At 46.2% G+C, this 20,148-nt stretch overlaps 1 protein-coding gene across 6 annotated transcripts in view; it reads left to right on the forward strand.

Moving 5' to 3' along the window:
- The first annotated feature begins 360 nt into the window (after positions 1–360).
- Positions 361–20,148, forward strand: part of RAP1A (RAP1A, member of RAS oncogene family) — a 33,973-nt gene continuing 14,185 nt past the window's right edge. Inside the window, exons 1-4 of one of the 6 annotated variants that reach the window (XM_065649193.1) lie at positions 641–717; positions 7,055–7,171; positions 16,274–16,342; positions 19,955–20,038. In XM_065649193.1, coding sequence (XP_065505265.1) covers positions 19,982–20,038 — 57 coding nt within the window. In that variant the 5' untranslated portion in view covers positions 641–717; positions 7,055–7,171; positions 16,274–16,342; positions 19,955–19,981. The other 5 variants (XM_065649195.1, XM_065649192.1, XM_065649194.1 and 2 more) reach the window with 5 other exon arrangements.

Consider the following 20,148-nt stretch of genomic DNA (forward strand, 5'->3'; position numbering starts at 1 on the left):
AAACCCCAAGTGACATTTTTAATGTCAGCATCAGGACACACGAGTTGTTTCCTCTTTCTGCATGTCATCCGTTTCTCCCCGATTACAGATACATTTCACTGCAAGGTTAGGCGTTCTCTTTGGTTGTTTTTTTCATAATAATAAAAAAAATTCCCAGTACTACTAAGCGCTGTTTTCAGAAAAAAAAAAAACACTTTTAAAGTCGCGAGTCCCGTCCCATGTCCGCCCCACCCTGCACCACGACGGCTTCTCCGTGATAAGGAAACGCTCTCGGCCTAATTATCTGCCGGGTCCCCGCTCTGCTCGCCGTCACCCGCTGCCACCGCTTGGCCCGTTTCCATCTCGCCGGGGCGGGCGCGGAGCCGCTGCCCGGGCAGGCGGGGGTGAGCGAGCGGGGGGCGGCGGGAGGCCCAGGCCCGGCTGCGGCGGAGCCGGGACCGCGATGGCGAGTGACCTTCGCCCGGGGCGCAGCGGGGAACGGGGGTCCCCGGAGCGGGGGCGGCAGCCCCGGCACCTGCCCGGGCCCGCGGCCGCCGCCGCCCGGAACTTTTCGCGGGCCTCCCCGCTCACGTCCCCTCCCGCTTTGCTCCGGCTCCGCGCCCCCGCCCGCCCCGCTGGCTCCTCCCCAGGCCGCGGCCGGTGAGGGCGGAGCGGACGCGGCGCCGCCGCCGCGCACAGCAGCCGAGCCCGGAGCCGAGCGGCGGCGGGAGGCCCCGGGTGAGCGGGGCCGCGGGGGAAGGAGCGGGCGCGGCGGGGGCCCCGCCGGTAGCGACGGGCCGGGGCTCCGGGCGCCCCCGCCGGGGCCTTGGCCGTGGTGAGGCCGTGGGGCCGCGTCCCGGCGCCGGGGCGGGAGCGAGCGGGTCAGCGGGTCGGCCCGGGGCCGTGGGCCGAGGGGTCCGGGGGGCGAGGCGGTGTCAGCGGGGCCGGGCTGAGCGCTGCTTCCCCGGGGCCGCGGCGAAGCCCGGCCGGCAGCGAGGGGGAGGCGGCTTCTCCCCGGCCCTGGCCGCGGCGGGGCGGGCGGGCAGCCCGCTGGGCCCGGGCAGGGCGGTGCGGGGCTCCCGCTGCCGCGGCTGGACATCCATCCATCTTGTGCGGCGCTGCCGGGGCGGCGGAGGCTGCGGGGGCGCTGGGTGTCACCGAGCCGCGGGAAATAACCCGAATTCTTTCGGTGTTTGGTATAATCAGGTGTGCACCGGGCGTCCCGGGCTCCAGGGGAGCGTGTGGCATCTCGTTGCTCCCCGAGATGGAAGGGGGCGCAAAGAGGTCGTGCGCTGCGCTCCCCAAAGAGCCGCGGAGGTAACGGGGGAGCCCGGGGGAGTGGTAGGCGATGGGGGAGCGGTAGGCGATGGGTGCGCGGATGGCGGGGCCAGCCTTGGGCGGCCACCCCGCGTCCTGCCCCGAAAGCTTTGGGCAGGTGGGACGAGCCAGGCCAAGGGCTCGGTGTTGGAAGCGGGCGCTGAGCAGCCCCTTGTCAACCCAGCGGAAAACCGCGCTGGTCCAGCCTCATCCTCGGGGCCCAGGGACCTCTTGTCTCCAACCACTTCAGCTCTGAAATGGTTTCTTGAGCTTCCTTCAGTCGCTTGAAGGAGGCGGTTTAAAGAGAAACTGTTCTCTGTGCAGGGAAACTTTTGTGCTTAGATACTTTTCGTTAATTAGCGTCTTCGCTCGCGGTGTTTGAGCTGCAATACGGCTGGTTTTGGTGCAAGGAATTCTGTGCAGCTTTCTCAGCGGGAGGGTTTGGACACGGCGAGTCCGTACCGACCGACACAGAGCTGGAATCGGCTCTTGGGCTTCGCTTTGCTCACAACTTGGAAAGAGCTGCAGACAGGAAGGGCAAACCATGAAAACTCTGGTTTTTTCCTTTCGGTAGCTTAACAAGGGAGATAATATTTCTTAAAATAGTCGTTCAACTTGAAAACGCCTCTCTGCCTTCGGAATATTATAGCAGCACTCTGCAATTTCTGTTGCTTTTGTGATTCCGTCTGGGTAGTAATATTGTTCCGTGTTAAAAAAAAAAAAAAAAAAAAGTCACCAGATTATTTGAAGAGTTAAATTGAGGAAACTGGCTGTTTGGTTGAGAGTGGCGGTCTGCCCCGAAATGTTTCATTCTTGTGATTTTTGTTGGTGCTTTTTGTTACTGAAACGGTGTGTTGTTAACTCTCGCTGGTACCAGCAGATCCCCCAGATACTCAAAGGTTTTAATGTGGGAATTTGTGAGACTTGTAGGCAGTAATAGCGAAACAGAAAGCAGAGTGTTAGCAGTCAAAGATCTTTAATGAAAAGTTATCTGAAATGAGGCAGCTTATGGGAAGTTTTAGTTGAAACTCCCCTCCTTTGTGATATCTGCAACTTTTAAAATTTATGGAAGTGGTGTAGTTCACCATGTCCCAAGTATGAAATGCTGTCTGATTATTCTGACATCATTATCACGTTGCTATAGTGACTTCATTACACTGGGAATGCCATGTTCACATCCTGTTGCTGTGGAAAAGATCAGCGTAATAAATAAAACCATTTAATGTTCTGTTCTTCATTGTAGCAGAAAAAATGCCATCGATTTATTGACGTGGTCGCCTGAAGACTGTCAGCATATTCCAACAAAAGTTTTTAATGCCGAGTTAGAAACTGGGAAACTGTCACTTGCAGTTCTCAGCAGATTGTCGCTTCCGTCTGTCTGTTGTGCTGGGCAGCAGAAATTGTGAAATCCTAGTTTTGGAAAGGAGAATGAGAGTGAGTTTGTCGTTCTTCAAGGTGGAGTCGACAGGAAGCGCTGCGCTCGCGTACGCGGCTTCTAAAAATAATCTGTTTTCAGGCGCAGTGTTTTCGACTGATCGCACACCCGGAGGAGAGGAGCGTTTGTGTTCTGTCAGGCTAGGATCGTCTGCGGAAAAGTGAGTTATACTCTGTAAAAGCAGATAGTTCTTGTGGACTTTGTGAGTGTGGGAGAGCGTGTCCGGGAGGGTGTAGTTGCTCTGCTGGAAGGACCGTGTGCGGTGCCACCCTCGATGACATTTAGCGTGCCCAGCCGGTGCTGGCAGACCCAAGAGTTGTAATTCTGAGGGCTCGGAGGATCTAAGAGCGGTGTCTGTCAGTCCGTCATCACGTGTCTTGGCTCTGGTGTGGCCGTTTTTAGGGTAAGTAGCTTTGCTGAAGATTTTGAGAGGACCGCGTGCCAAACGGACTAAATTACTAGCACGGTGTAATTCCAGTGACGCGTTAATGCTTTTATTTGGAGACTAATGTTTACGCAGTTTATCGAAATTGTTTATATTTGAAACCATAAGCTGCAAATATACAAACATAGTCATGTTTGTGATGCATTTCGTGGCCATTCATCCAGTCTGAGGACTGGCCTTAAAAAGCTGAAATGTAATTAGATGGTCATGGTGTAACATATGGACAGACTCTAACATAAAAGTTTTAATTGTATATTGAGTCATAGTCTTAGGCATAAACAACTCTATAAATATTTGTTTGTACTACGTATTGCGGTGGTTTTTTTGTACCATGTGCATTCAGTGTGTACTTGGTGGCACTTGGAACTTGTACTGTGTATTTAGAGAACGGATTGCTTCTGTGCAACTTCACAAGATCATCTTAGAAGAGGAATCCTGATATTCTGAGAATAGGAACATATTATCTGGTTATACTAAAGAAAAGTGAATCTTTTGAATGTACATAAACTTCAAATCTTTATATTTGGAGTTCTTTTGAAGAGTAGATAGTGGGAATCATGGTTGGAGTACAGCCTGAATCCATTTCATGCTGAGCTCTGAAGTAGTTATTGATTTGCTTTTTCTGTTTAATTTAATAAGTAATAGGAAATTAAACAGAATTTTAATGAAAGCATCTTCTTAAAGGGCCGCTCATAAATCCCAGGGTCAAATTTTTACGTAGACATATGTGTTCACACTTTGCAAAAACTTCTGATCCTGGAAACATGACACCTAATGGCCGAGATAAGTAAGGATGTTAGAAAGTTGGAAAGCAAAGTTAATCTTGCTGAGCTATCTTGTTCGATCAGCCTGGCTTGTTCAGATGCTGAGCCTTGTGCGAGGTGGTGTGTTTTGTTTGCTGCAATACCCAAGTCTGCTGGCAGCCAGGATTTGAGATTATTTGGGTTCCTAGACTGCTCTCTGGGTATAAATTAACGTCCTAAAAAGTTCACCTCTCCAACAGGTTTCTCCTTGGATTATATCCTGGCATTGTAAGTGCAGAGAGGATCAAGAGGACTGAGTTCTTAGTTGACAAATCTGAGGCTGGAATGAGCTCCTGGCTGTTCCTCAGCAGACTGAAAATTCAACGTGCTCCTCACTGCTGGTGTTGCAAATAAAACCAAGTTCAGTATATTTCAGTTAATGGGAATGGTTAAATAGAGCCTAAAGTCGTGAAGATGAATTTATTTCAATCCTGCATATACAAGTGATACATTTTAATTAGTCAGTCCAAGAAGAGACACAATTTTTATGGGTAAAACATTTCCCAGAATGGTTGACTTATTTTTTTTTTTTTTTAAGCTGTACAGTTAGAAGTAGTAGGAGGTTATTCATCCTCTGCAGTTGTACAGTAAGATTAGAGCTCTTAGGCAAGTCAGAGATTTAACTCCTTCGCTTTCCAATTGTTGAATTTTGATTGTTGGGCATTTGGGAACACTTGGAAGCAAGAACCGAGTAGGAGTGTAACTGATCCAGTTTAGTGCCTCCAACACTAATATTAGAATGAAAAAAAAAAAGATCCATGTTGTTTAAATGAAGAACTGTTGAGATAATATCCTAGAAGAGAATGGATTAAAATAAGTGTGAAGAAGATAAACTTTCATTAATAGCTTCTGAGTAAGAAGGATATAAAAAAAATTATCTAATATAAATTATCTGTGGGTGCACTTTTTATATAAATACTTTGAAATAGAAATAACCTTTGATGAGCCTGCGTATGTACTTGCAACTTCCATGTTGAGAAAATAGTATCTAGCCATATGACATTAATTCTGTATTTTGGTGTTGCTTTTAGCTTTCTTCCCTAAAAGTTCTGTACCACCCAGGGAAGTTATTTCACCAGTGAAAACTTGTTTAAATGTTCTCTCATAGTCCAAACCGAATTGAGTTTAGATTTGTGTTTGAGACAAGTCTGTGTTCCCAGTGTCACCATCTGGAGGGCTGGTTCACCCAGGGCCCCAAAAAACAAATTAAGGGTTTGAAGTCCGTAGTGTGATGTTACATGAACAAGGTGAAGTTTGTTCCTCCTGCTTCTCTGGAAAACAATCCTATAGCATCAGAAGTCATAGAGATTTCTTGGGTGCACCCTTTCTCCTTAAGATTTCTTGATTTATATTTAAACAAGCTCTTTTTAAGGTTGCCTTGTAGCTAGTAAACCTAGCACAACACAGCATTTGATCCAATAGTGTAAGATTTTTAAGAGAAACCTGGTTACGCTGTATAAAAAATGATGTTTTAGTTACATTTGATGGAGCATCACCAGGACTGAAAGCAACTGCAAGACTCAGTGGCTTTGATACAAGCTCCGAAGCATCAGCTGCGTGTGTTTTGGGTTGATTTGCTGTTGCTCAGGTGTCAGAACATCCTCCAAGCTCAGAGGGCAGAGCAGGTTAACTCGTGTTTCTGTAGATAGTGTCTCCCACATGCAAAATAAGTGATTTTTTCAAATCATGCGTGGTATGACCCTGCCCATCTCTTGGAGCCTGTTGTGGCAAGGGAAAGGCAATGACAAGTGGCAGGGGGGGAAATTGGTTGGAGACCTCTGTAGATCCCCTGCGTCCTGAATTACCCATTTCATTGCATTTACACGGCACTGTTGTATGGCTTGGTAGCGCGGGTGAGATGCGGTGAGAGTTCTGGTGGCCAAGCCTGGGGTTTCACGGTCACTAAATGCAGTCGCACACCCCAGCATCTCCCTCGTCTGCTTGGGTAACTCGGGGAGCTGAAAACCGAGCTGGTCCCCAAAATGCAGATGTCGTTTTCAGCCAGATCGCTTCTTGTTCTGACTCACTGCGGGGTTGTGCAAGTGCTGGTGCTGATGGAGGGAAGGAGTTGCAAAGAGAACGAGAAACTGCAGTTCCTGCCTGTGTCTGATTTAGGGCAATGTCCTTCTGTCACTTTAGTGCCGAGGCTGCAGGAGCGGTAACGTGGTGGGTGTCTGCTCTGCCCGTCGCATCTGGAAATAACATGACCCACGGCTTATGGTGGATAAATCGGTGAATATTTGCTCTTTGTCCTCAGAGGTAATAGGGTGTTATTTGCAAGGAACAGCCTGCATTTGTTGGAGTTTCTATCAAGCTGCCTTTCTGTTGGGGACAAATTTAGGGTCTTTGCTTGTTCTTCAGTTGGCTTTGCTTGTTGTGCTGGTGACTTTTAAGACATCACTTGTGAGTTGGGCTCGCGTGTCTGCTGGCTGAAACCATTCGGAGATAAATGGCTGATGGTTAGAAGATAACCTGTGCTTTCCTGTGATCGTTTTGTTAGTTATTTTGCCTGTTTTCTGAGTTCCGTTCCTCTGAAGAAAGGGGAGTGCAGGGAGAAGCTGTGTAGTGGAGCATCAATCAGGACAGCACATACCTGCTATTTTTGTTCTGGTGCTGGACCTGATGCTATTTCAGTTCCAGGTTTGGTACAAACAAAGTTTTGATCTCCAGAGTTCTGAACGGGACAGAAACTGGTTACCGAGAGATCACTTCTGCCCTTGCAAATTCTGCAATAATTAAGGTTGTCTGAGTAGTCCGTTTAATGATATTAAAATGAAGAGGCTGTGGGAAGATGGGTGGTGCTTGAGGAGGAGGCACTGAGCATTCCATTCCAATCGGAATCAGAAATGGTGTCTTTATGTTTAAATCGCATTGATCTGCTGTGGGAAGATCCAGTGAGATGTGTGTGGGAAGAAATGGGACACCAGAAACCTTCCCTAATTTTGACCGCTGATCATTTTGGCTTTTATAACTCCGATATTTGCAGGTGGCACCCACGACGCTGCACTAGCCGGTACATCCAGTTCAAAGATGAGGTTTAAAACCGTGTTGTTTCTGTTTCTCCTGTGCCAACAGTGCGCGGGGATGGCGAAGGGCTCCGCTCTCCCCGTGGCTGGAGCAGGTCGGGCGGCTCTGAACGTGGCCACATGAAGAGGATGTTTTGATGTTCCTGCTCCGCGAGTGGTCCAGCAGGTATTGGGTGTTGGGAAATACCTGCTCTACCTGCACAGACGCTTCCTCAGCGCAGCTTGACTTGAACCTGGCCGAAAGTGCATGTTTAATTTTTACGATTGAGACATCCAGATGCTGACAAAAGCAGACCTCGGTGTGTGTTGAAAACTGCTGTTTGCTTTCCTTTGGTGAACAAAATCCTTTATCTGCGGGGGGAAGTCTGACCCTCCGCAGCGCTTTTGTGATGGGGAAGAAGCAGGTAAGGTAGGACAAGGAGCAAAAAAGGGAAGGCTCAGGGTTGCTTACAGCCCATGGCTGCATGTGGTTGACTCGGCTTTCTCACCCTTTTCACTTTGACTGAAAATATTGGGAGCCAGGCAGTAACAGCCCTGTCGAGCAGGTGGCCTGAGTCGTTATGGCTTGTTATGTATTTTGCATATTGATAAGATGGGAAGTATTTAAATCCATCTGGGGCACTGAAATCAGAGGTCTGGATGTGTCCACAGCAGTGATTGTGGCCGAAACGGATCTTTATTAATCGCTTAAACGAGGCAGCCAAAAATATATGCTGCCCTGGTGCTTCGTAGGATGAGCATTTCTGTAGTAGGTAATTGTTGCCCTGTCAAAAGTTACTGGGAAAAACCCGCTTTTTGGAAATGCGCCGCAACTAGCAGCACACATCATGTTTGTCGATCGGTTGCGTTGCATAACTGCTGCTTGCTGGAGCATTATAGAAAACCAGAGTTGCATTTCGCTCGCCAGGGGCTAGAACTGCAAATTGAAGGCTGGCTGCGGTGTTTGGCGGTTTTTTTGTTAAAATAGTTGTTGGATCCAGCGACGTTGTGTTCTGGGGTGTTGTAATACTGGAAAAAATTTGCATTTGTCATATCGAAATGGGGGTAGCGCGTCGTGAACTCATAGCAGTGAAATCTGCTCTTTAAAAGGTCTGAGCATCTCTGGCTCGAGCTGTAGCCGTGAGCGCTCCGGGCTCCTAGAAATAAAACCGCTGTGAGTTTTTGTACCAGGGAGTAATCTGTGTGGAATCGGGCAGCGCTCACTTTTTTAACACATTAGCTGGAAACAGCCCCTTACTCTGGAAAGCACTGAGTATGTGGGAGGAGCAGTTCGGCTGGATGTGTTGGTTGCTGGGCCTTTTATGTTGCTTTTTTTATGTCGTATTCTTTTCTCTAATGCAAATAATCTTGAAGTTGTAGGGAGGGGCTGCTGAGAAGAGGAAAGCTTTCATTACGGACAGCTGACATGCAGAATAATCTCTTTTTATATGCCACCTACCACGTGATGGTTTAAAGTAAATCATAGTTCACTGGGTAAGGTTATTTCTGGCTCGATTCTCCTTTTTGTGTAATAGTCCCATTCCAGCACGTCTTGCTTTATCCTGAGATTTTCTGGGCAACCGTTACTGGATATTGGGCCTGAAGAACAGAAATCTTGAGGAATTTATGAAATAAATACAGGTGAAGAGAAAATAAATTTATCCAATTGTTGCTTTCTGCTTTGGATTATAACACTAATTGTAGTTGAAAATAACATTAAGATGAAAGGTACAGACTGCAACAGTTCCAGCTTTTCTCATGAAACATTCAAGCATTTAGGGCCTTTAACTCATCAGATCGCTTTTAAAGTCATAGAGGTTACAATATTATTATGGCTTTGTCTTGTTTCACAAATATTGGCATATCGATCACTAGAATGAACTCAAATTTAAAGTAAAGCTTTCTCAGAAATCTCATTTAAAGTGATCCACATGTTTTAATGCTTCCTCAATGGTGTGATTCCGAGATAGAGGGTCTTTTACTTTATTCTGTACATTCGGTTCTTTGTAGCTTCTCTCTGTTGAATGAGCTGTTTGCTCCAAACCCTCATCACAGTATCAAATACAAATGAATTTAGGGCGAGTGGTTGGGTGGCTGAGCAGGGGACAGAAAAAGTAAGTCAAGTCTACAGAGCCAAGAGGCTGAAACTCCTTTTGTTGTCCTTTTCATGCCAAGTTCGCATTAACTGCATCTGCATGGGCAGAAGTTGAAAAAGCTTCCTAAATATATTTTAGACCCGGTGGCGGCATTGCCCACGCGTTCCTATGGCTGATGGTGTGTTTGGAGATTCCCTCTGGAAAAAACAGTCGAATGGGAGTTTTCCCTCCGACGGAAAGGGGTTTGAACCAAAACGGAGCGCGCAGACACTGCGGGTAACGGCAATTAACATCCAAATTAAGTGTGGTGTGTTCTGAGGTCTTGCTCGGAGTGCAGAACTGACTGTCTTCAGGCCATATGTTTAAAAAAATGTGCATACTAATATGGGAGAGATTTTTTTTTTTTTTTCCTATTGCCTTGTGTCTTATCATTTCAAAGACATTGAAAAATTCATTTTTTTCTATTCCTGTTTCATGAGGTCGAGGAGAAGAACTGGCTGGTGGTGATCACCTTGTTAGGTGTGTCCTTCTTTTCTCAGGAGTTAAACATAACTTCTGGGAGCAGGAATCCAACCGCCCATGGGGCGTGTTTTTAATTGATGTTGTTGTTTAAATAATCTATTTTGGTTGTAATCAAGCTTGACTTAGAAACACCAAAATGGCTCTCATAAAACTGATTTAAACTATCAGAGCTATTTCCTTTAGGGGTTAGCGTTACCTTTCGTTTTCCATAAAGGAAGTTCCAGGATGAATTTGCAAAAGTGGTTTTGCCCTTTCAAGCCCCGCAGGATCAGGAGGATTTAAAAACTCCGGAGAACCCGCAGTGCAGAGGTCGGAGCTGCCAGCGCTTTGGTTCTCGACCCTCATGCCCTGGAAGTTCTCACTACGATGCACTTCAGGCTCCAGCATTGAAGCATTAATAACATTTTGGAATATTCCTTCTGTTAAAATCATCACATAGAAGAAAATTTCATTTTCACTGTAAAAGAAAATTCAGTTTTCACCCCCCTCTGCCCCCAGCGTCCAGGGAGCAGCATTAAGGGACTGAGCTAAATACCAAAGGATTAAGTACCATATTAAATATCTTCATTTAATTATAAAAACTAGTGAAACTGTTACTTTTTCTCTGCTTTAAGTTAATTCTGTACATTAATTTACTGCTATTCAGGTTCCTGCCAAGACTTAAAATTTGCCGTGAAAACATTTCAAGAGGTTACAGTGCTAAAATACGCCCTTCATTAACTGTATTCAGGTGCTCGTTACATGGGTACTGATTGCTGCAGGGCTTTTATTTAAACTGATAAACAATGTAGCATTAATAAGTGGCCATATGGTAAGTGAGGCCCTTCATTCAACAAAATCATTGTTAAAAGAGGCGTTTAATTAGCCGCAGTTGTGTGGGAACGGGAGGGGATTTGGTCGCTCATGGCCAACGCACATTAAACACTAAAATATTTTGAAGGCAGCGAAAATGGCAAGACTGCATATGCAAACCTGACCTTTCGATCGGTCTGCACGGTCAAACCCAGCGTGTGCGCACAAACCGATTATTGCAGCTTTGCCAGTAAGATTTAAAGAATCTGAATATTTTCTGGAATTTGTAAGTTAGCGCCATCTCCTGAAAAGCCGGGCCGTGGTCCATGCAAACAGGCGACCCGTTCTTAGAGGCTTAATATTAGGCTTAGTATTTATCACTGATGGGTAGAAATACGTTTGCAGAGTAGTTAAAACCTCTACAATTTTTTTTTTTTGAGAATTTTCAAAGAAAACTTCATCGGGAGGAAGCCGTGTTGGTGTCTCCATCCATGATTCCATGCTGGAGACTGAAGAAGGACAAACTGGAATTTCAGCCCCCAGTAGTGACCAGTGTCTGATCGCCCTTACTGCAGAAATAAAATAAAGTGCAAGCTGAAATTACAGTGACAATCGACCTACCTCTTGTCACTTATTTACCCTTAATTGTATAAACCAGGAAGAACACAGTTAAGAACGTTGCCAAGCTACTATCAGCACAACATATTGTTCTTACCAAGTAGAATGTTGTTTGTGTTTTTCTATGATTGAGCCTCCTAGCGTCTGTCTGGAGTTGATTCTGTATTAAAAAAGGGCAGAAGGTTGTTTGTTTTTTTTTTTTTCCACTAAAGAAAACGAAAGAAAAAAAAATTTGTAGGACTTAAAAATCGGCGGCAAGCTGCGGATGTGGTGGACAACAGATGGAGGAAGCCCCATAAATGGCTTCTATGTAAATGTTAAAGTGCATAAACGTTAGACACGTTTTGCTGATGAGGAAGGAGGAAAGGAAATCTTTTGTTCTTTTCTTCCAAAATGCTCAAGAAATGGCCGAGTGCGACGGTGGCGCTGCCAGGGAGCCGGTTCCCATAATGAGGAGCTGTTCCCATAACGGAGCTTACACTCTTTTATATAGAATTGAGAAAAGTCTATTTTCTCTTGGTCTGCACAGCTGAGGTGGACATCTCTCCTCCTGCTTGCAGCTCATCAGTATTAAGTTTTATTTATTATAAATGTATCCATGAAAACGTGGCCCGGGCGGAGCGAGGCCGCCGGTCCCGGCGCTGCCGTTGCCGGTTCCCGTTTCGGGATGCAGCGCGTGTTGGATTCGAGTTTCACTCCTGGCTTCCTTCCCCCTGGTTTTGTCTGCCTGGCACCCGGCCCCGGCAACTTTCTGCAACTGCAGAGCAATAGGACAAAAACTAAATTAGCCATTTCAGCTTTAGCTGCCCAAAGTACTCGTTCCTCGCCTGGGGTGCTTCTGTAGCAAAGCAATTTAAAATGAATAAGCGGGCGGTCGCTGCCGTAGAAGTTATGATGATATTTAAAACTGCGAGTTCAGTGTGAAGGTGGTTGCAGGGAAGATTACGGACTGAAGATCAATCTCAGTACGTTCGTGCATAAAAAGCGCTTTCTCAAATGACAGAATAATCGGTGTTTTCGAAGCAGTTTGTTTCTTTGCCTTGTTTGTGCGCCTGTAGTTAATTTGCTGGAGTCAGAAAGGACGACGCTGTTGCCGCGGGACTTTATTCTTAGTTGGGACATTTATGGCCCTGGCCCTGCGTCGGGAACCTTCCCAACGCACCGTTGAAGATGGGAAATTCTGCAGAAACTGTCGATTTTGACGTGGTTTGGAAGGAGCACGCAGCGGGGACTGGAGTTTTTAAGCATAAGTGTGTGCAAGGTTGGGAGGCTCTTGCCTTTTCCGGCTGAACGTTTCAAATACCAGAGCGATGGTGGTTTTATCTCGTGTTCTCAAGCACCTGTTTGCTTGTTTGGCTCGTCACTAGTGTTACACTTTGCGTGGGGTTTTTTTCGTTTTTGTCTAGTACTTAAAAATAAAGGAAAGAATGTGTTTAGCTCTGAGTTACCGAATTGTGATTGCCTCTGGCTTGGACAAGGTATGTTACTAAAATGTTGCTGCCTTCTGTTCGTAAACTTAGGAGTTACCCGTGAAAGTTCCCTTTGAGAAATATTCTTATTCTTTGCCTGGAACCAAAATGTTTTCCTTGTTTTTACAAGGAATAACTCAGTATTGGGCCTGCGTTGAATTTAGGAGAAGGAAAGCTTGCAGATGCGGAGGGACGTGTGCTGCAGGACCAGTGATGCTCCGCGGTTGGGTGGTAACTCATCCAGCAACACGACCGTGCATACGTACAGTCGTACACGTGTCGTGTTGATCGGTGTTTGATGCGATGCTGAAAGCACTCGGTGGAAATGGTCATGTTTGTACTGTTAAAATTGTAGAACTGACAGATTCCTGCTGTCATGCATAAAATATGCGTGCTGTTCTATTATGTTAATGTATAAAATACGTTTACTTGGTTGTCAGATACCACAGTCACGATGAGCGATAAGACAGAGGCCGACTCTGAAGACTGTGTGAATGGAAGTTTGTCAAATTGTACCTTAAAGTCACAATGAAGCCCTGCTTTCTGCTTGGTCTTGTCTCTTTTATTTTTAATTTTTTTTAAAAAAACATTCCTTTTTCTGTTGTTGATGGTCTCAGGAAAGGTGGAGGAGGTTTTCTGTGTACCCTAAAGACAGAGTCTTGGGGACAGGACTTGTCAACTGAGTCCATGGCAGTGATTTTGATTATTTAAATGAACCCTTTGCTAACTAACAGGGTAAGTCTATGGCAGTGTTTGTCTCGTTACTTTTTAGGGGAGCCGTCTGTTAATTAATCGTGCAATTAGCAGGCAAACACCCTTTCATTTGTGATCCACCATCCCTCTTCCCGGCACGTTTCCGTAGCTCACGTGTAACAGTTGCGCAACTGTTGACAGCTTTGATTAATACGAGGGAAGTATTTAATGTGCTTTCGAATTCGTTGAGTAATTTAATATCTAAGAATATGGTATATAACAAATAACGAATTAGGGAGCAGGTGGCGAGTGGAGCTGTCGTTTGGCCGAACTGCCGCGGTGTGAGTGGTTTATCAAGGGCAGACCCCATGTCTTGTGTTTCCAGCCTTCACTTGTTCTTTTATTTTTATGGGTTTTTTTTTCTAATTGTGGAGGGCATCTGTCAGCGTTGGTGTGATTTTTGATCATCGTAAATCTTTCCTTTGCAGAAGTGCTGGGTTTGAGTTTGTTTTGCAAACACGGCTCTGAGTAACGAAGGGATTTTGGTGGAGGATTGAGCAATGTTTAGTAGACACTTTAAAAAAAAAAAAATCCACCCCTTTTCACAGCCTAGTTTGTAGTAACTTAATAAAACTGGCATTGAAGAACACTGACAAGTTCAAAATTAAACAGGCTGGTTTGTAGTAGCCGTGGTTCAGTATTGAAGTGCCAGGACATGCGGCTGTAACATCCCAAGAATCTGCTCGGTGGTCGGGGGGGCGACGGCTGCGGGAGGTGCCGGAGCTCGCACAGACGCCTGCGCTGTTCTCTCCCAAATCCGTAAGTTGCTGACAGCACGGAAATGTTCAATATTTTGTTTCCGTTTGTGCAGATGTGACGGCTGGGAAAAGGGAGGTGTGGGTGATGAGCAAGCACTGAGGAGGAGGTTATTATCTCTTTTTTTTACCCTAAAGCGGGGTGAGGGGCGTTTGCCCCCTGCCCCTCTCTGTGCCGGGGACACCACGGTGCATCTTTCCGGGAACAGCAAGAGCAAAATACGCGTCAGGTGAACACGGGGCTGTGGAAGCTGCACCTCGAGGGGCCGTTTGGCGCCGCCTCTAGGAACCGGCGCTTGTGGTTTGGTGTGCGCGCGTTCGGGGCCTCTTTTTTTTTTTTTTTTTTCTGTTCCTTTCCTGTCGCCCTTTTTTAAACTGGGGCTGTGCGTTGTGCTCCTTGAGTGAAAACATTCTGCCTTGCTGAGTTGTCATCTGTCTTCAGTCCTGGAGCTGGCACTGTGTCAGAGTTATCACTAAAACGAGCCGTGCCGCTCGGCTGCAGAGGTACCACACGGGCCTCTGTTCCTTACGAGAGAGCAATCTGGATGGATTCTGTAAAATAATTTTGCTTTCTAAGCGTCGCAGCAGTCACTGGGTGGCGATGCTGATTGGGAGCAGTTAAGTGATGGTTTCTTCCATTTGCGATCACTCGGGGTCCCTGGGCTGCTCTAAACGGAGCCGGGTTTCTCCTGCATTCTTGAGAGTAGAAAGTACGACGTTTTCGTCTCTTACAGCCTGTTGCAAACTTGCTACAACCTCAGGCAGGGTTAGCCTGACCTCGGTTTGTCTAAACGAAGTTTTGTGTCGAGCATATTAGGGAGAAAAAGTCCAATGGGAACAGGGCGATTTGAGTTAATCAGCATCCATCCCTCCTGCAGAACCAAGTTGTAGGAAAAGCAAACGGAGAGAAGAGCCTGCAGAGCATGGGAAGCTCCCGAGCGCTTGGAGATCCACGGCGGCCGGTTGTCGCCTGAGGGTTTGATTAATCCCGTTTGTCAGAATGGATCAAGTTTATTAACCGGTTAAAAAGTGCCCGTGTCCGTTTAAACCTGCCTGAGAGCGCGGTGGCAGCCCGGCCGGCGCCCTCGGCGGTCGCTGCCGTGTTCAAGATGCCTCCCCCTCGCTCTCGGTCCAACCGTGGCCTTCTGACTCATTTAGCACTGACTCGGTTTTTTAAAATATCTTCGCCGATCTGCTCTCTGTAGCCTGTTGTTCAGCAGCTCGTTTCCCCGAGTTTCTGGGCTAACGCTTTCCCAGGACGTGCTGCAGGTGTGAACGCGGCACCGGGGGGTTCCAGTAAGTTGTGGGAGCCCGGATCCTGTTGGCTTTCAACAGGACTTGGTCATTGAACCCTTCTTTAAAATTCCCACCTCTGGGTTAGCAATGAGCGGTCAGAAATCGAGAGAGGATAGCCAGCAATATATATATATATCTGTGGATCAAATCCATGGCATCGAGGTAGGCGGCGTTGCCAGAGGAAAGGGGAAAAGTGAGACTTTGGAAACGTACGTGATCTTTTTGCAAGCGTAGTCATCAAATAACAGGCACAGGGGGTTGTGGACAGAAGTGGCAACTTCACTTAAATGTGGTAAAAATTGTAAAGCAAACAGACAGGCGCTTTAGGTAATGATTTGAAAACGGTGCGCAAGAAGAGAGAAGTACTTCTCCCCGTGATGGCAATTTTGTCCTTCCCTGTCTTCAGACTGTATTTTATTGCTATCAAATCTGGTAGGCAAAAATCGGGAACTTAAAATGGTCTCTGTTTTCGGACTGAAGCTTTGTCACTGGGTGCAAAAGATGAGTTGGCTGAGCCGATGCGGCTCCAGGAGCTGCGGAGCACGGGGACAGGTTTTGCTTCTCGCTTCCAAAAGCCAGTGTGGCCCCGTATTAAACAGAAATGTGAACTTTACAGTTGTGAGCTTGATCTTTTTATCCTAAGACAGTTCAGTTTTGCGTCTTCTTCCTGTAGTTTATCTTAACTGCAAGTTCAATTTTTAAAGCAGTTTTTGATGATGTAATCAAGTAGGAATTGCGTTTTGCCATTGGTTTGCACCTGAACCCTCCCCTAATCTTTTACTGTCCCAGAGGCAAAGTTACATTGTGCCAGAGTTCTTGTTTTTAAGGTAATTTGATTTGAGTATTCAGAAATTGCACAGAGCTCCATTGATAAAGCAAAGAGCAAATTTCATAACAAGGATGTTTTGGTTTGAAACTGCAAAGAGAAAATCTGATGCTTACATACACTGTAACTGGAAAAATGATTAATCCTTTTCTTCCTTTTCAGTCCCTCTAGGGAGCCTGGAATTACCTTCAGCAGGGCTGCTAACACTGATGAGAGGACTTTTATGCCAAGGTATGAGGTTTTTAATGTTCTCAATATATTTAAAATGAAATTGTTAGCTGTGAAAACATTGGCAGTTAGGGAAGCTTGAGAATTTATATGTGTATAATGCATTGTTTAAAATAAAAAGTTGTCTGAATCTTGTTTACTCCAGTGGGGAGAATAAACCTTGAGGTTTTGTGTTCAGTCTTTCCTAGTGTCCTCTGCTATTGTAGCAAATACAAATCTCTGATTACGTTCCACAGTTTTTCTTTTTAAGGCTGAGTCAAGAATGTGTCTGCTTTGATTTTATTTTTTTAAGTCTTTTGTTATCATCTTAATGGAGATGGTGTCATCAGTTGTGGCCAGTCTTTCATCCAGTTATGCAAAACCATGTGCTCCTGCCAGTCTTCCTCATGCTGAGCGGTGTATTGTACCTCCAGAGGTGTTTGGAGAAGGAGAAACTAATAAATACAAACTGCCCTCTTCAGGTGTATTAAATTGTACTTGGGCATCTGCATTTTGCAGGGTGCGCGTCACATTTCAGATTAGCGTGAAGTTCCTGCACCCACTTTGTTTCAGTGCTGTGTTCGCTTATCTTCTTTGGGCTTTTCTCTCCCCACCGCTCGAATTATGAACTTCTTGCTGAGCTGGTGAAACTTCTGTAACAGGAGCAGCTAATTTTTGCATGGGGCTTATCTGCTGAAGGGCCTCGGCTGTTCTCCCCGCAGCCTCTGCCCGGCTTCTTCCGCTGGCTGGGAAATACCCCCAGAGTTTTGCTTCTTTGTGCCCTGATTCATCCGCTCGGTTGCGACGGGGTGAAAGACGATTCGTGCGGTTACGAGAGAGCGAGCGCTTGGCTGAATAAAGATGCAGGTGAGCGGGCGCTCGGAGCCACGTTTCAGGTTATGGCTTCGTCTGCGTGCGCATCCAGCTGCTGGTCCCTCCCAGAGATCCCTCTGCCATCCTGCCAGCCCTGCCTTGCATTTTTGTAGATTAAAACAAATATCCCACATCTTTTCTTTACCTTTCCATCTGTCTACAGGCCAGGGCCCTTCGCTCTTCCTTCAGGAAGGAGCTGGGCATCTTGGTGCCCGAATATCCATTTCCGTCACTCCCCAAGCAATGTTGGTGGCCGTAGCAGCAGCAAAGAGATGCTCCTGTCAAAGAATCAAGAAGAGATTAATCCTGAGGTGTCAGCTGTTTCACAGCGCAGAAGCGAAGTTTGTTCATGATTATAGGTGAAATCTGAACCCTGCTCATTTATTACCCTGTATTTCAAGTTTTATTTTTTACGCTCCTTCATGATCGTCCTCTTCTTGACTCCAAAGAAACACTCAACACCCATAATTTCATTCCATTTCGAAACGTAGCCCATGCAACTCCACTACAGAGAGCTCTGGATGGAAATGAATGCTACTGTGTCTGACTATTGAGGTGGGCATGAACAGTTGCCAAAGGAAAAGTTGGCGCGGACGCAGCATAGTAATTCCTTGAGCACTCTATTCCTGTTGTATAAACAGATAATATTAACATACTTGTGAAAGAGCTACGAGATAATTAAGGCGTATGGGGTTTACAGTAATAAGGCTCATGTGTTTCAGGATCTTGGTTTCCTGTTGCACCTGAAAAAAAAAATAATCAGCAAATACTGTAGAGAAGAAATGAGAAGTTGCTCTTGTACTGCTCCCAGCTGAAACTTTCCCACAAGTATTTTTACTATAAATAAGAAGTGAAAGAGTTCACAGCTAAATTTAACCCTTAGCTTGATTGCTTTCTGGGTTTTCTTGGGTGGAACTGGAGGGAGATGAAGAGAAACTGGATCAATAAGTTGCATTTATGCTTTATAAAAATGCATTGCCTTTTAATTTCTAAGGATTATCAAGGGGAAAATCATTGCTAGTTGGAATTCCCCTCCCCATCCAAAATCAGGATTTTTCAGAGAAAGGAAGTGAATCTTATTCTAGGGAAATTTTCAAGCAGAAGAGCTTACAGCTATCAGAATTTTAACCAAAAATAGCATCAACGTACTACAGTGCGTAGACATTGCTCTGCTTTTAGATATTCAAAGTTACCGTTCTGGAAAATCCCTTTCAGTTTGACTTCATTTCACAGTTTCTATGAAGTTAAGCAACTGCGGCTAATAGAGGCTTCAAGAGTTGAATTGAAACCAGCACAAGGTGCTTAAAACCGATAGCTTCAGCTTTAATTCCTCCTCTAAGGCTTGGCAGTGTGAGTGCAGAGAGCCTCAGAGCGGGCAGGCGAGTCCTGGATTTCCATCCTTTTCATTTAAATGAGCTTAAAGTTGTGTTAAACCGGCCACAGAACTTGTACGCCTCCCTCCAGCTGCACGCGGGATTTTTTAAATGTTTGTTTTAACCTACACTTGTGTCACATTGAGACCATAAAAAATCCTGTGGTTTAGGGTTAAAAGGAGGATGTTTGGGCACGGTCTCCGGTGTCACGTTCAGCTGCTGGTCCCAGTTCAGCTCTGGTGGGGACTGGCCGTGGGTGTGCGGCAGCACGTGGGTTCCTTCTTGACCCTGCGCGTTAACAGCTTTCCCTTGGGAATTTAAATGATAGGAAAAAAGCCTGTCCTGATTTAATGGTTACATAAACTTGAGACACAGATTGTCAGGTAGTTGTCCACAGTTACAAAGCTAAAAATACGATCCCCGCTCTTTGCAGATGGTTGTTAACGGTAGTCGACAAGGTGAGACGTTTCTCGATCAAACTCCTTGGAAGACGTTTTTATTTTTAAAGCGATCCTCAAACTGCAGCCGGCGAACCCATAAATCCTGTAGCAGGATTAGTTTGAAATGCCTTGGAGAAATGCAGCTTGCCCAGCCTCATAGCGTTCGTGTTTCCGAAGCCTTACTTGGGAAGAAAGCGCTATCTTGCAGGGAAGAGGGGAAGATAATTCGCTGCTGAGGTCATTGTTTGCTTGAGCTCCGTTGATAGGGACAGCCCAGCCTGGCTTCTAATGTAAACATAGTGTAAAATGTTTATCACCAGCTTTGTCATTTGCCTTATTTGTCGGGGAATCTCGGTGAGAATGAGAAGTTTTTCTGGTGCTGCGTAGCGAGTTAGAGGGAGTTGCAAGATTTCCATAAAAAGGCAGAGCCCTTGCTTGGGCGAGCAGCGAGGTTCTGCCTTGGCAGCCGTGAGTTGGGCCTGACCTTTTCCAGAGAGAAAATCCTGACCTAAATCCTTCCCTGCCAGGGGGTTGGGTGGGAGAAGTAAACCTCTCTCCTTGCATCTTGCTGATGTAATTTTCCTGACCGATCCTCATTGTTTTGTGCTCGAAAATGCTGAGAAGGCAGAGGACGGGCGGCCAGAGCTTGTGGTGCGCGGTGCAGCCGGGCACGTGTGGCTGCGCCGTGTTGGTGCCGCGGGGTTTCCATCCTCTTCCTCTCCCAGCACCGACAGGCTCACAGAGCATCCCATCTAAACTGGGGCTGTCAGAGCGGCCGTCTAAACTTGAGTGCCCAGGTGGAAAAATGGAAAATCTAGCTGTTCCTCCAGAGATTTTTGTCCTCAGGAGCATTTGGAGAAGGGGAGCGCATCGCTGCTTTCAAAAGACAGTGTCGTAAATTTGTGTGTACGCGTACGCTTTTAACTGTTGGCTTTTTTCCTGCTTTCCAGATTGTCTCTATTTGAACAGACCACACCATGCGTGAGTACAAGCTAGTGGTCCTTGGCTCAGGAGGTGTGGGGAAGTCCGCGTTGGTGAGTTTTGGGAAGCAGTTCCGAAACAGATAACACAAACTTCAAACCTGGCCGATCTCGTTGCAGACCGTGCTGATTAAATGCGTTGGGATATTTGTATGACTTTTAAC

The sequence above is a fragment of the Caloenas nicobarica genome, chromosome 21 (genome assembly GCF_036013445.1).
Source record: "Caloenas nicobarica isolate bCalNic1 chromosome 21, bCalNic1.hap1, whole genome shotgun sequence".
In the NCBI taxonomy this organism is placed as follows: domain Eukaryota; kingdom Metazoa; phylum Chordata; class Aves; order Columbiformes; family Columbidae; genus Caloenas; species Caloenas nicobarica.